The sequence below is a fragment of the Rhineura floridana genome, chromosome 5 (genome assembly GCF_030035675.1).
Source record: "Rhineura floridana isolate rRhiFlo1 chromosome 5, rRhiFlo1.hap2, whole genome shotgun sequence".
Lineage (NCBI taxonomy): Eukaryota > Metazoa > Chordata > Lepidosauria > Squamata > Rhineuridae > Rhineura > Rhineura floridana.
In genome coordinates, this window is record NC_084484.1 from 89456220 (window position 1) to 89470462 (window position 14243).

The 14243-nt window shown below is 42.2% G+C and overlaps 2 protein-coding genes across 7 annotated transcripts in view; one reads left to right on the plus strand and one right to left on the minus strand.

Annotated features, from left to right (window-relative positions):
- The window catches only part of SYTL5 (synaptotagmin like 5), a 120955-nt gene extending 116478 nt beyond the window's left edge, over window positions 1–4477 (plus strand). For 4 of the 5 annotated variants that reach the window (XM_061627406.1, XM_061627409.1, XM_061627407.1 and 1 more), the window contains one exon: window positions 416–3298. The gene's annotated coding sequence lies outside the window, so the exon portion shown is untranslated. Of the gene's footprint in view, window positions 1–415; window positions 3299–3782 lie in introns of those variants that run through there. The other variant, XR_009762774.1, reaches the window with a different exon arrangement.
- Window positions 3654–14243, minus strand: part of SRPX (sushi repeat containing protein X-linked) — a 58936-nt gene continuing 48346 nt past the window's right edge. For both annotated transcript variants that reach the window (XM_061627412.1, XM_061627410.1), the window contains 4 exons: window positions 11567–11746; window positions 5976–6109; window positions 5638–5759; window positions 3654–4174 (listed from right to left, as the gene is read on the minus strand). In XM_061627412.1, the coding sequence (XP_061483396.1) occupies window positions 3994–4174; window positions 5638–5759; window positions 5976–6109; window positions 11567–11746 (617 nt within the window). In that variant the 3' untranslated portion in view covers window positions 3654–3993. The remainder of the gene's footprint in view (window positions 4175–5637; window positions 5760–5975; window positions 6110–11566; window positions 11747–14243) is intronic.

Here is a 14243-nt window from a genome sequence, read left to right on the forward strand (position 1 = left end):
TAACATTGCTTAAGCTAATTCAGTCTAAGCCCATTTCAAAAAAGCTTAATGGCTGAAATGAGCAAATGGGATGGTTGTCAAATTGCAAGCAAGCTACAAGAATAATTAGTTCCATCTACTTCACACCTTTAAGTTCCTCATGTTCATTTCTTGATGGTTCCCAGTAGTGGATTTGGTAATAAGCAGTTCAAGGATCTCTCAGCAGATCTGTCATTTTTTGGGGGGGGGAGGGTTAAAGACCAAGAGAAATTGCTGATGTATACATTTCAAGAGTCCTCAAATACAGGTTGGAAGGTACCAAACAGATAAAAGAAGCAGTTGCCATTAAAGATTGCATCCAATGTCACTGTTCTGCTAGTGCAGCAGACTTCTACTTGTGCAATGTAACTTTCCCCTCCTCTCGTCTCCCCTGCAGCCCTCTCTCCTTTGTGCAGCCTCAGAATCTGCATATGGCCATTGCTCCTCCTGAGTGCCATCACACAGCTCATTGCCTGAAGAGTTCAAATGATGCATTGCTGCACCTTCTCGATTTCAGTTTTGATGGAGTATAGCAGCATTCAGCTTGAAGAACTGCAGTGGAAGTACAATCATTTCACTTTGACTTGTATTCTACTATGGATTGCTTTCTTATGAATACACTGTGAATACTGTGCCACTAGAGCAGTTAATAGCAGTGGGCAACAGGGTCCTGAGACTGATGGGAAGCCCCAGCTGCTGAATTAGCCAGCAACATACCATTTTTTAGCATTAGCCATTGGTAGTGCTGTGCCAAATTTTTGCCACTTAATCAGCCAATGTAGTGGTGAACCATACGTCTGGCATGGAGGGTGCAGACTCTGCAGTGGTTCCCATGACAGCACAAACATTTGGTGAGGGCCATATGGCTCTGCCTCCTGCCAGCTATGGTGCCTGAGTCACTATGTGCACCACTGAAGCTAAAGCCGAGCTCTTAAGAGCAAGCACTGTCATCTGAAGTTTAGGAAGTCATTCACTTCAATGGACCTTATGAACACAGGTATGTATGAAGCTGTCTTATACAGACTCAGACCATTGGTTGATCTAGCTCACTGCTGTTTACTCTATCCAGCAGGAGCTCTCTAGGGTCTTAGGAAGTCTTTCCCATGTAAGTCAAACCATCTGATTGTTACTGTTTTTTTAATGGAAATGCTTGGACTAAACCTGGGACCTATGCTATACTATCAAGTTAAGGAACCACTGTACTCCCTGGTAAATTTCTGTTATACATGCTTTACCAACTGGTTTTTTCACTTAAAAGAAAAATCCAAAAACATGCCCATCGATTCAAAGCACACTTTAAGCATGAGCTGTGGCTTTAGTTTATAGCCACATTACTGTGAACTATTAACAAATGTTTACTATGAAGTAAGTGGTCACTTTGGGGGGAAATATGCAGGCCTACCATGGTGCAGTATGATAGATTTGGTTTTTGTAGTTCAGTAGTTTAAAAAGCCTTTGGCCTTGTGGCACTGTGTGTGCGTACACACACACACACACACACACACGGGGTGATCTATTTAATGTATAAAGTGGTTGAAACACAACATGTGAACCAGACCTCATTTTAAGACTTAACTTCTTAGTAGGTGAACTGTATTAGTAGATGGATGAGGCAGAGCAGTGATTCAGAATCAGCGCAGCAACTGTAGTTTGGGTTCATTTCAGTGTTCAAACTATACTTGTTCAATGTATGCTCTGCTGTTCTTGCCATAAAATGGTCTTGATACATAAAAATTAACACTGTGACATTGTCAATACCAGCAGCTCTACCCAATTAGGGTTGTGGATGATGCATTGATGTACATGTGCAATACCAAAATGTAGTGTGGAAATCTGTTTTTCACTTAACAATTTAAATGGTTAATTCCCCCTTTAAACAGGCATATGAGACAAATGCGGATGACCAACCGTATATCTAACTTTTTCCCCTCATGAATCTAGGTTTTTTTGTTGTGATTTGAGCTGAGCCATGATGTATTTTATACTCAACCTTTTATATACTGCTCATTCAAGGTTTGAATTTTCTATAAGTGCCAGAAGCCTAATGAAGATTGGTTTAATCATCTTATCCTAGCTATAAAACTGTGATTCACACAGGCCAGAAATTAATAGCACGACGGCAACTTCTAAAACATTCCTTTTCACATCTGTACATATTACTACACAACTAGATCACAGAACTTTGTAACAAGTGTTGATACTAATTTTTCTAAGCATTAACTTACAATGATTTTGTCTTTTTCCTGTTTATAAATTAAATGTGTGTGAATTTTATTTTAAAAGCCCAAAAATCAGAAAGGAAAAAACACCAAGTTGCCAATTTCCAAATCAGAGATGTTCTCAAATTTCACAGTTCACAAATCTCCTAATGCCACCAAAAGGCAGCCTTTTGTTGAGAGACACAATCTGCTTGCTAAACACAAATCACTCTCTCATGCTTTATGTGCCTCTACTAGGCTTTGTAGCAGTGGTGTGGATGCTTAGGATATAAAAGCAGTAGCTCTCCCATATAATGGATGGCTAATCTTTGGCCTTCCAGATATTGCAAGACTCCAGCTGCCACCATCCCTGACCATCAGCCATTCTGGCTGGAGCTGAAGTCCAATAACCTCTGGAGGGCCAAGGGTTAGCTACCCTGTGCGCTAAATTCCACAGGGCAATGTATGCACTAAGTGAAGGTGTTTTGTAATTTTACGTAAGACACGGTTGAGCCTGCACCAACTGTACATGGGGATGTTGCCTCCTGACTGGCATAGGTACTGTGCTCTTTAGCACAATGTGGAGTAACCTCTGATAATGCAAGTGAACAGGCCTCAACTTATAAAAAAAATGGTGTTGATTCATTCCTATACCTCTTAAGAGGCTGACTAGCACAATTCATTTGTGGCAATAAATTTCACTAGCTGCATGCTTCAGCTACTGTCCTGCTGTTAGTCTTCAGATGGCTTTGGCAGTGTATAAAAACACCTTTGCTAGATTTTTTTTATCAGCAAAAATGCTTTGTTGTGCGCATTAAGGATGATTAGATGTCTTTATAATGTATTTATTCCTGTTTTGATTGTCTCATTTGGAACACTTATGCTGGGCATGAACTGTATCAAATGATAAAATGGAACTGCATTATGTGAAACTGCCAAAAAATCAGCCAGGTTTTTTTCCACCCCCGTTTGCTTTATTGTACTTTCCTGTGTATGTGTACAGATTTATGGACTGTGGAAAAAATGTTGACTTAATTTATAGTTATTGTAAAAGTAAGGCCTTATTTTTGTCTACAATTAAAATCTTTCATCATACTAAATTTTTGATCTTTGTACAAGAGAATTTTAAAAGAGGGAACCCTCTAGGTGGCAGAGGGAAAAAATGCAGAAATGGTATTTTTTCACCCTAGCTGAGCCATAGGATGTGACTCCTGCTTTGGACCTTACTCCAGAATAAACCAGTATAGCCAGACAATAGAAGCTGCTGTAGCTTCCTTGCATCTGGCTGCTAACTTTGGACTGAATGAAGGATGTTTGATCATCAAGATACATTGCTTCATTTTTTTTTTGCTTTGTCCCTTGTAAGTAGCCTCAAATATGGTTCCTTAGTCCTCTGTAATTTATTCCATACCCAAATACTTAAAGCTAAAAACTATCAACTGCAAAACAATATTTTTTATTAAAGATCTATAGAAAGGAAAGAAAACATTTACAAAGGGAGCAATGGTGAAAGGTATTCCTGGAGACTTAACCAAACTAATTCAATACTTTTATTCTCTTCTACAGAAGGTCTTGTAAATCTCTGGAAATAACGAAGAGGCATCATTCATAACGCTAAATGAAAAGAAGTTCCCCCAACACACACAAAGCTAAACACAAACATATATTCATTTAAAAAAAGAATTGTACATCAGTGACCTCCATAATTCCATGCTTGTAGCACCAAAAAGAAATGTAGGCAGTAAAGGAGTGCCATATGAATGGCTGTAATCCAAACTCAGGGACAGGACTGGCCAGCTTCTGCTTGCAATTTCATCTCTTCTTTTCTCAAAGGGAAAGTATCAATGAGAGCAAACAGCTCAGCAGGAGTTGCTGGGAAAGGATATCGTTCTTTGTCCACACCATGTTTATCAATCACCACCATACTGAAGTTATAGTGGGGAATCCGAAGCAACAACCTGAGAATATGAAGAGAGAACCAGATTTGTTAACAGCTTGTTTCTTTTTTAACTAAGCAGTTCCCTTGCACATGTGTGGTCATCCCTATCAATTGTAATTATGCATCCTGGAATAATGTATTTGTCAGTGTGATGGGAAAGAACAACCATTCTCTTTTCCAGATATGGAATAAGCCCCCCCCCCCAAAGGATATGCCCACCACAACAGTTGGACTTCCAGCCACAGTCACCCAGTCAATGTAAAACTGTGATTGTGTACTTTTAAAGCACGTATTAAACAGACAGCATCAAATATTGAAATGGCAGCTACTGCAGTGAATCTCACACAAACTACATCTATAAAAGCTGCTCAAGATTTTGTCCACAGTGCTTTTTCAAAACTAGTATGTGCAGTTTGTTTCTGAGCTGTGGAACGTCATGTACAAATTATCACAGTGTCCTATGGGAATATCCATTTCTTCTTTACAACCTGAACAGTAAGTAGCGCACTCATTGATGCAGTGTTAAAAATAGGGCCTGTGCCTAATGATTGGAGAATACTTAGTTGAGAACTCACATCACTTCCCTACTCTGCCAAAGTCTGGTAAGTGTTTATCAGGGTTACTACACTGTTATGAGCAGAGAACACCCTAACCCTGCAACATAACCAAAAGTGCATTGTACAGTTCAGTTGTGCTGAGAAAAAGGTGAAGGATTAATTGATTCCCTTTGCACAGATGGGAATAGGGTTTGAATTCACTACTACCATGAGAGTGCCAATTACTTCCTTGTACCAGTTTTGAGCTCTGACTCTCAATCGTGGAAGGAAGGAGATGATCACTTACCATGCAGTGCAGGTGTGGCTAATCTATGGATCTCAAGATATTGTCAGACACAACTTCCATCATAGTCAACAGTCACAGATAATGGGAACTTGAGTTCAGCAACATCTAGAAGGCCACAGGTTAGCCACCCTTGACATAGGATCAACTTGAAGATCCCATTTGTATAGCTCTAAGCGTGGGAAAAGTCAACCCTCTGTAGACTCCAGACCCACAAGGAGAACAGTATGTTTCCCTCAACTGCCATGTAAGAGGAATGCATGTTAATATACAGTTTGTCCCATAACCACAGTGTACAGACAAACATTTCATGTGGATTAGATGTAGTAAATGGCATATAGCGGATCTCTGCTTCAGCACGATGGATGACAAGATTAAACATCAGAACACACATGACTCTTTCTATCCACTGCATGGTGACTATAAATTTTGTATTGTGTCTCCTTGAGCAATGTTCCCCAACGCAATGGAGAATTTCTCATCAGGAATACTGTTTGCTCAAAGGAATCTCACAACCTGTTTTGTTTTGACTAAATAATGTAGTACCCTAAAAATCCAATCAAGACATTAAAGGGCAAATATTGGCGCCTGGGTTGGGTTGAACAGGTATTGGGGATTATTATTACAGAGATCTTAATTTACCTGAGTTGTAAAGCCAGGGGAGGAGGCATCAGTCTCAATCCTATTCTTCCCAACTGTGCTGGAAAGACCCCAACCAACTCAATCACTGTAATGTGCCGAAGATCTAATCCACACAGTGCTGGCTGAAATAGTCACGATAAGAATTGGAGATAAACAATTAGAATGGAAGACAATGTGTGCAATACAGTGTGTGCTATCATTATGGTCCTGTAAAATCTATTCTAAATAGGAGGAACTCGTGAGAAATAAAAGCCAAGGCAACATTAATGACACTGTTCATCTACACTATTTTTGGAGCTAAAGTAACTTCTGCTTATATTTAAGGGGCTGTGCCTCACCTGCAGCATTCCCAATTGTAATCTATAGAAGTAATTGGCTGCGGTTGGAGTGGATACAATGAGCAGCCTCCGTTTCTCATAAAACTGGTCAAGGAGGGCTGCTGCAGTCCTCACACCAACATTAATGTTCATGGCTGAAATTACAAGCAAGAAGACAATGACTATTTAAGATATTTATATACCACTTAATCATTAGCATTTGTACATAGTGTACATAAAAATAAACCATGTAGGAAACAAAAATTCATCATGAAAACAAAACTACTGTTGGAACAAGAAAGACTTAATCATGCACCTGAAGTTCAGCAAGAAGGATCTCGGTTGGGAGAGAGTTCTACAGGCTTCGGCCAACAAAACAATGTGTGGCTTCTGGTAGTTATGAGCCATGGAACTGAGCCATGGAAGACCACCAACAGAGACTCACACAAAGATCTCAGTGGCTGGTGTGGGATATAAGAGATCAGGCAGTCCTTAAGATATCCTGGACCCAAGTTGTTAAAGGGCCTTGTAAAGTAACACAAGAACCTTGAACCTGGGCCAGTAATATATGAGAAGCCAGTGCAAGCTTTTATGCACTGGTATTGCAGTGCCTTGCAAAAGTAATCAGACCGCTGACATATACCCTCATATTACTGAATTACAAATGGTACATTGTAATTTCATTCTGTATTACAGTTTATTTTGAAACACTGAAACTCAAAATCAAATCGACTTGAAAGCATTTAACAACAAAAGGTGACATTGGTTTTATGTTGGGAAATGTTTGTAAAAAACATAAAAAACTGAAACGTGGCTTGCATAAGTATTCAACCCCTGTGCTGTGGAGGCTCCCAGTTTACACAAATGAAAGAAATTGCCCTATTGAGGACACAATTACCTTACCATTGGCCTCCACCTGTGAACCATTAAAGTTGCTGTCACATTGGCAGGATAAAAAACCCACTTCTGAAGTATTGTTGGTCAGGCTGTGGATATTAAGGAAATGAAGACCAAAGAGCATTCTACAGAAGTGAGCGATAATGTAATACAAATGCCTAGATTAGCAAAAGGGTACAAAATAACATCCAAGTGTGTGGATATCCCAGTGAGCACCGTTGGATCAATAATCAGGAAGTGGAAGCTGCATCACACCACCCAGGCACTGCCAAGAAAAGGCCATTCCTCAAAACTCGAACAAGGAGACTTGTGAGTAAAGCCACAGAGAGGCCAACAATCACTTTGAAGGAGCTACAGAGTTCAGTGGCTGGGAGTGGAGTAATGGTGCACTAGTCAACCATATCAAGAGCTCTGCATAACATTGGCCTGTATGGGAGGGTGGCAAGAAAGAGGCCATTACTCAAAACATACCATCTGAAAGCATGTCTGGAGTTTGCCAGAAAGCATGAGAGTGCCCCTGCTGTGATGTGGGAAAAAGTTTTGTGGCCAAAACTCAAAGCACTATGTGTGGCGCAAACCTAACACTGCCCATGCCTCAACACACACCATCCCTACGGTGAAGTATGGTGGTGGCAGCATCATGCGGTGGGGATGCTTCTCATCAGCAGGGTCTGGGCATCTTGTTAAAATCGAAGGAAGAATAGATGGAGCAAAATACAGGGAAATACTGCAAGAGAACCTGCTTCAGTCTACTAAAAAAACTGAAGTTTGGGAGGAAATTCACTTTTCAGCAGGACAGTGATCCCAAGCACACGGCCAAAGCAACATTGGAGTAGCTCAGAAGAACAAAAAGGTGAATGTTCTACAGTGGCCCAGTCAAAGTCCTGATCTCAATCTCATTGAGAATCTGCGGCGCTCTTTGAAAATTGCGGTCCACAAGTGACGTCCAACCAACCTGAATGATCTGGAGCAAGTCTGCCAAGAAGAATGGGCAAAATCCCCCCAACACTGTTTGCAAAGCTGGTACATACCTACCCCAAAAGACTTAAAGCTGTTATTGCAGCGAAAGGTGGCTCTACCAAATATTAATGTGTGGGGGTTAAATACTTATGCAAGCAACATGTTTCAGGTTTTTATGTTTCTTACAAACATTTCCCACCATAAAACCAATGTCACCTTACAATAATTGATTTTGACTTTCAGTGTTTCAAAATAAAATATCATACAGAATGAAATTACAATGTATCAGCTGTAATTCAGTAATATGAGAGTATTGGTTAGGGGTCTGATTACTTTTGCAAGGCACTGTATGTGCTGGTGGTAATCTGTCCTCATCAACAGTGTAGTCGCAACATTTTGCACCAGGTGGAGGTTCCAGACCAGGTGCAAGGGGAGCCCCACACAGGGTGCGTTGCAATAATCAAGCCTTGAGATTACCAATGCATGAATCACTGCCAGAATGGCCCTAATTATCACAACAGCCATGGTTGATAAAAGACTGAGGCTACTTAAGTCTCAAGTGGCAAACATGAATCCAGGAGCACCCCCAGACTACACATCTGTTCTTTCAGAAGGAGGGTAACCCCATCCAGGACAGGCAAATCTCCCGGATAAAGGAACCACCCACCCAGAGCACTTCTGACTTCCCTCAGTGTATTAATCCTCAGCCATTCCACAACTGCATCTACACAACATCCCAGACCATGCTCAGCCTATCCTGATGTTATGGAGAAACAAAGCTGTGAATCATCAGCGTACTGATGACACTATGCCCCAAAACCCCTAATGACTGCTCCCAACAGTTTCATATAGATATTAAACAACACTGGTGACAAGATCATGCCCTGAGGCACTTCATAGTAGCAGGATCATGGGGCTAAGACACAATCTCCCTACTATTCTCTGGACATGGCCCTGCAGGTAGGAATGGAACCACTGTAACACAGTACCCAGTACCCATCCCACAGAAGCAGACCAGGAGGATACAGTGGGCAACGCAATCAAAAGCTGCAGAAAGATCAAGAAGCAGAAGCTGTCCCGCTCTCAATACAGGTCTCCCGTCAGGGTAACCAAGATGGATTCAGTCCCAAAACCACACCTGAACCCAGATTGATATGGATCCAGATAGTCCATATCTTCCAGGAACTCCTGCAGCTGTTCTGCTACAACTCTCTCCACCACCTTGCCCAAGAATTCATGACTGTGGGGTAATTAGTGTAAACCGCAGGATCCAGGGTAGGCTTCTTCAGGAGTGGATGCACTACTGCTTGTTTAAGGACAGCAGGCACCATTCCATCATGTTGAGGCATGTTCAATCACACACTGGATCCCATCCTGTCCCCCCCAAAAATTGGCTTTCACTAGCCAAGATACACGGGACAAGAAGAGTTCTGTCAACATAACCAGGGCACAGAAACTGAAAGTGATCCCATAAAATATGGGAAGGTACTGCATCGGACACTTCAGCTGGACTTGCAAAAACTGCTGTGTCTAAGGCACTATGGAGCTGAGTGATTTTATCCTTGAAGTACCATGCAAGCTGCTCACAGCATGCTACCAACTGTTCCAGAGGGCTGTCCATCACATCTGGTATGATTACTCCCTGGGCTGAGCCAGTCTCACACCCTGACTAGTCTCAGAATCATTAACATACAGATATGGGCAACAAACAATATAAAAAACACTACTTAGCCACTTCCCAGAGAAACCCCCTCCCCAAAACAATTAGGGTGGTGCCTTTGTCCCTGTCTGAACCCCAAAGGGGCAACTCCAAAGGGATGATACCCTTTGGTGTTTTCCCAATGGTGCTGCCATACTGTCATGGCTGTTCTTACAAAGTCTTTTGACTAACTGAGCCCTTCCATAAAACTCTTGGAGCTGTCTCCTCAAGCTACAGGTGTTAAGAGTTGGTGGCTCTGCAGCAAGAAACAGAAAAACAGTGCCCAGTATCCTGCCAGCAGCTACAGTTTCAAGTCCAACTGGTAAGGACTCAGAAACATGGTAATAGATCTGTTTTTAACCTTAAGCAACTGGAGATCATGTGAACTGATTTAGACATTGACGTCAAAATGGGGCAGAGCAGATCAAAAGAAATGCTGAGAAATTCAAAGTGTTCTCAGCTCAACACCAAGGTTTTAAATGGTAATTCAATTCTTAACAGCAACAAAAAAAACAATAAATGAAAGATGTGCAGCCTGATGCTCTGCATTTTATTCAGAAGCAAATCCCTCTGGTTTCAGTTGGATTCACTCCCAAATAAAGCCGTGTTTACAGCCTTAGAGCCTTTCTGGATGATCAGAAATGTACATTAATGCAGCAAAGGTACAGTTGTTACTCATGTCTAGTGAAGGGATCCAAATTCTGTTGCAGGAATGTTTTATTTCCTCACATTCAAACTAGCATGCCAACGTGAAAGCTGGTTTGTGTGTTACAGGCACTTACTGGGAAGAACTAGTCCCCACCTGTTTGTGTCATTAATTTACGAAGCATGCTTTCCTACATTAATTTACAAAGCATGCTTGCTACTTTCCAGGTGTTGCTTAATTCTATTTCTGTCAGTCCTAGTCAGAATGGACAAGAGTCCAGGATGATGGGAACTGTGGTCCAACGGCAGCTGAAGGACCGCGTGTTGCTTACCCCTGCTTTAACAGATGGGTTAAAGGAACTTCCCTACACAAAATGTGCAATAGAGCCAAATAAGAAAAACATGCAATTGAGAAGTCCTGATCTGACACTACACAGACTCGCAGAATTAGTGGGGTCCCTGAAACCTTCTTTTACACACAGCAGTGTCTGAGCTGTTTCTCTGTGATCTCAGGACACATCCAGACAGTCCTAATTTTAGGGACTGGGTGCAGTGTGGTACATTTGTATGCAGCACTGGCATATTGGTACATCGCATCCTAAACATTAGTCCAGCTCAGTTTTGTCTTTCTGATGGGTACCACCATTCCACAGTCTCAGGTAATATTATTCCTAGTCCTTGAGATCTTTTAACTAACATTGTAGGGGATTGAATCTGGGGCCTAGTTTTGGGCTCTCCCAGTACACATGGCTCACTGGAACAGTCTATTAACTGCTAATGATCCAGATATTTGCAATATGGAAGGCTCTGCATACGTATTTTTGCAAATAAATTGGATCTAGCAGCCAGAATACAAGGAGAGAATCTTGCTTAAATCTTTCCTCTCACAACCTGTAACAAATGACTACTTCTTCCAGTTGTTAACTGGTATCTAGTCTGCAAAATCTGTACATATTTACGAGTAGGCAAGAGAATGTAGGCAGTTATTTGATAATCAGTTCTTACCAAGAAAGAGATCAATAGAATGAGAACAGGAGAGAGATACAAAAGTCTCAAGTCAGAGAAAGGAAATCCGTATATCATGGCTCTAGCCCAGACAACTCTTCAGTGCACATGTTAAGTAAAGTTGCTTATTTTATTTCTAGACAGAGCTCCCAGCATCCCCCAGCCCTGTAATGTTACACTGCAAGCTGCTTTTGAAATATGAAGATGAGTTTAAAAAACAACTTGCAATGAGAAGTTACCCACTTAATTCTGCATATACACCCTGCCAGCCAAAAACCATTGAACAACTGGAAGTGTTGAAGCATAAGGAACAGTTCATGATATTTGCACTAAGCAACTCTTCCTACAGCACACATAATCCTGTCCCAAGTGTTGCTCTTTTACTGGAATTATTTTTGTTACATACATGTACAGGTTGGCTCCGTTCCTGACCAGCCTAAATTGTACTGGCAAACTCTTGCTGGACTTCCCTGCAATTCATATCCACCAGTGCAGGAAAATTCACAAGTTGCACCATAATTATCCCCATCACCGGAACATTTTATGTAGCCATTTTCTGGAGCATTCAGCTTCCCGCAACGCCTAACTTTAAACACAAAATGAGAGAAGTGTTAAGTAACTCATTGTTACTTCTAATACATCACTAATGAACTGAAGGTGTAACGACATAGCATTTTTTATTTAGAGCCTTCAGAGACATCAGCATCTCTTGATTTACAATCTGTGTAATTCATATATATTCACTGAAACATGTAATAGCCAGGCAATTATTTTCTTGTTAACAGCCATGATCTTATGTTGCACCAGCATGGTAGAAAAGACATTTGGTCTTACCGTAAAACAGTTTTCTCTGTGCATGTCAAAAGCTAATCTCAGGTGGGGTAGCTAGCTCCACCTAGCGGTTGAAGGCAGAAGACTGCTTTTTTTTTTTTTTACAAAGACTTCCTGCTCTGTGCAACTCCTTATTTCAGTTTTTTATAACAAGTCAACCAAACAGGAGGAAAGAACAAAGAGAAATAATAGGAACATGAAACAGGAGACAACAGCACTCATACACTCTCTGCTGGGGGCCTAAGATGAAAAGACAGTGATGGCAACCCAGCTCTACTAGGGAGTAGCCCTGAGATCAGCTTTTGACATGCACAGAGAAAACCATTTTATGGTAAGACGAAATGTCTCTTCTCCTGTGCATGGAAAAGCTGACCTCAGGTGGGGCATACCAAAGCTGACCCATGTAGGGTGGGAACATTGCTGGGCTGATTACACTAGTGATCTGGGAGAATGTGCTGTAGCATTCTCCTCCCAAAAGCTGCCTCTGCTGATGCATACGTGTTAATTTTATAGTGTTTAATAAACGTATTAGGTGCAGCCCATGTAGCTGCTCTACAAATCTCTGTGATAGATGTGTGGCGTGAGAATGCTGCCAATGTGGCTGCTGCCCTAGTTGAGTGGGCCACTATCCTGGCCAGCCAGTCTAACTTTAGAGAGGTGTAGGCCAATGTGATACATGCCTTGATCCACCTAGCGAGTGTGGACAAAGACACTTTCTTCCCTTAAGATGCTGGGTGGGAGACAAATAAACATCTGTCTGATGGAGATGTTTTGTTTTAGAGACATACACTTTCAGGGCTCTTCGCACATCCAGTGAATGCCATGCTTTCTCTGTGGAGTGTATGGGATTAGGACAAAAAAAAGGAAGTACCAGCTCTTGCTGACAGTGGAAGGTAGATAGTACTTTAGGACAAAAAGAAGGGACAGTACGGAGGACTACTCTATCCTTATGAAACACACAGAAATTCTTGTCAACAGACAGATCATTCAACTCAAGACACTCTCCGGGCCGTAGTAATGGCCACAAGGAACAAGATCTTAAAGGATTGGAGACGTAGGGAAATTTGACTTAGAGGTTCGAAAGGGGGCTTTTGTAGGGCCGTTAACACCTTGTGTAGATCTCAAGTTGGGTAACAATGGATCGTAGGAGGTGCCAGTGCCATTGCCCCATGTAGAAAATGCCTGAGTAACGGATGAGATCTCAGCGGCTTCTCCAAAGATGTAGACAGAACCGCCAAAAGGGCTGAAGCCTGGCGTCTGAGAGTGTTTGGCCTAAGACCCAAGGACAAGCCATCCTGTAGGAAGCAGAGAATGTCATTTATACCTCCTTTCCTTGGAAATAAACCCTTCTTTTTGTGACCACATCAAGAAGGCCTTCCATATAGTCTCATATATTCTAATTGTGGAAGGCCACCTTGAGGCCATCATAGTTTCCACCACTTGAGCTGGAATGCCTCTTTTTAAGAGGTGTCACCTGTCAATCTCCAGACATGAAGCACCAGCCATCCCGGGTCTGGGTGAAGAAGCTGTCCCTGCGACAATAGGTCCTCCCTGAGGGGAATTTGCCATGGAAGATCGATCGACAGACCAACGAGTTCCGGGAACCAGGGTCTCCTTGGCCACCAAGGAGCTATCAGTAGAACTCTTGCCCTTTCAGCTCGGATCTTTTGAAGTACCCAGGGAATGATCGGAAGAGGTGGGAAGGCGTAGAGTTGTCCTTGGGGCCACTGGGACATCAAAGCATCTATGCCTTCCACCTCTGGTGTCACGTATCTGGAGAAAAATCTTTTCACCTAACGGTTGAGGTGTGTGGCAAATAGGTCCACCTCGACTCTGCCGAAGCGTCTCACTATTTCTTGAAAGGCCAATGGATGAAGCTTCCATTCTCCCTGATACACCTTCTGTCTGCTGAGCCAATCCGCTTGGCAGTTGTTCTCCCCCTTGAGGTATTCCACGAGGATCGAGTCCCCTGTGTTTCCACCCACTGGAACAGCAGGGCAGCTTCCTTCTGTAGTTGTGGGGAGCATGTGCCTCCCTGATGATTCAAATGTGATTTGGCTGATACATTGTCTGTCCTGACCAGCACCGCCCCCCAAGCGTTTGATCTTTGCAAAGAGCTAGCCGAATTGCACAAAGCTCCAGAAGATTGATTGGAAGTACTGACTTTTGTGGTGACCAAGTCCCTTGTATCATCTGGCCATCGCAAATGGCTCCCCAGCCTGTTAGGCTGGCATCTAAGGTGATCAGAGTCC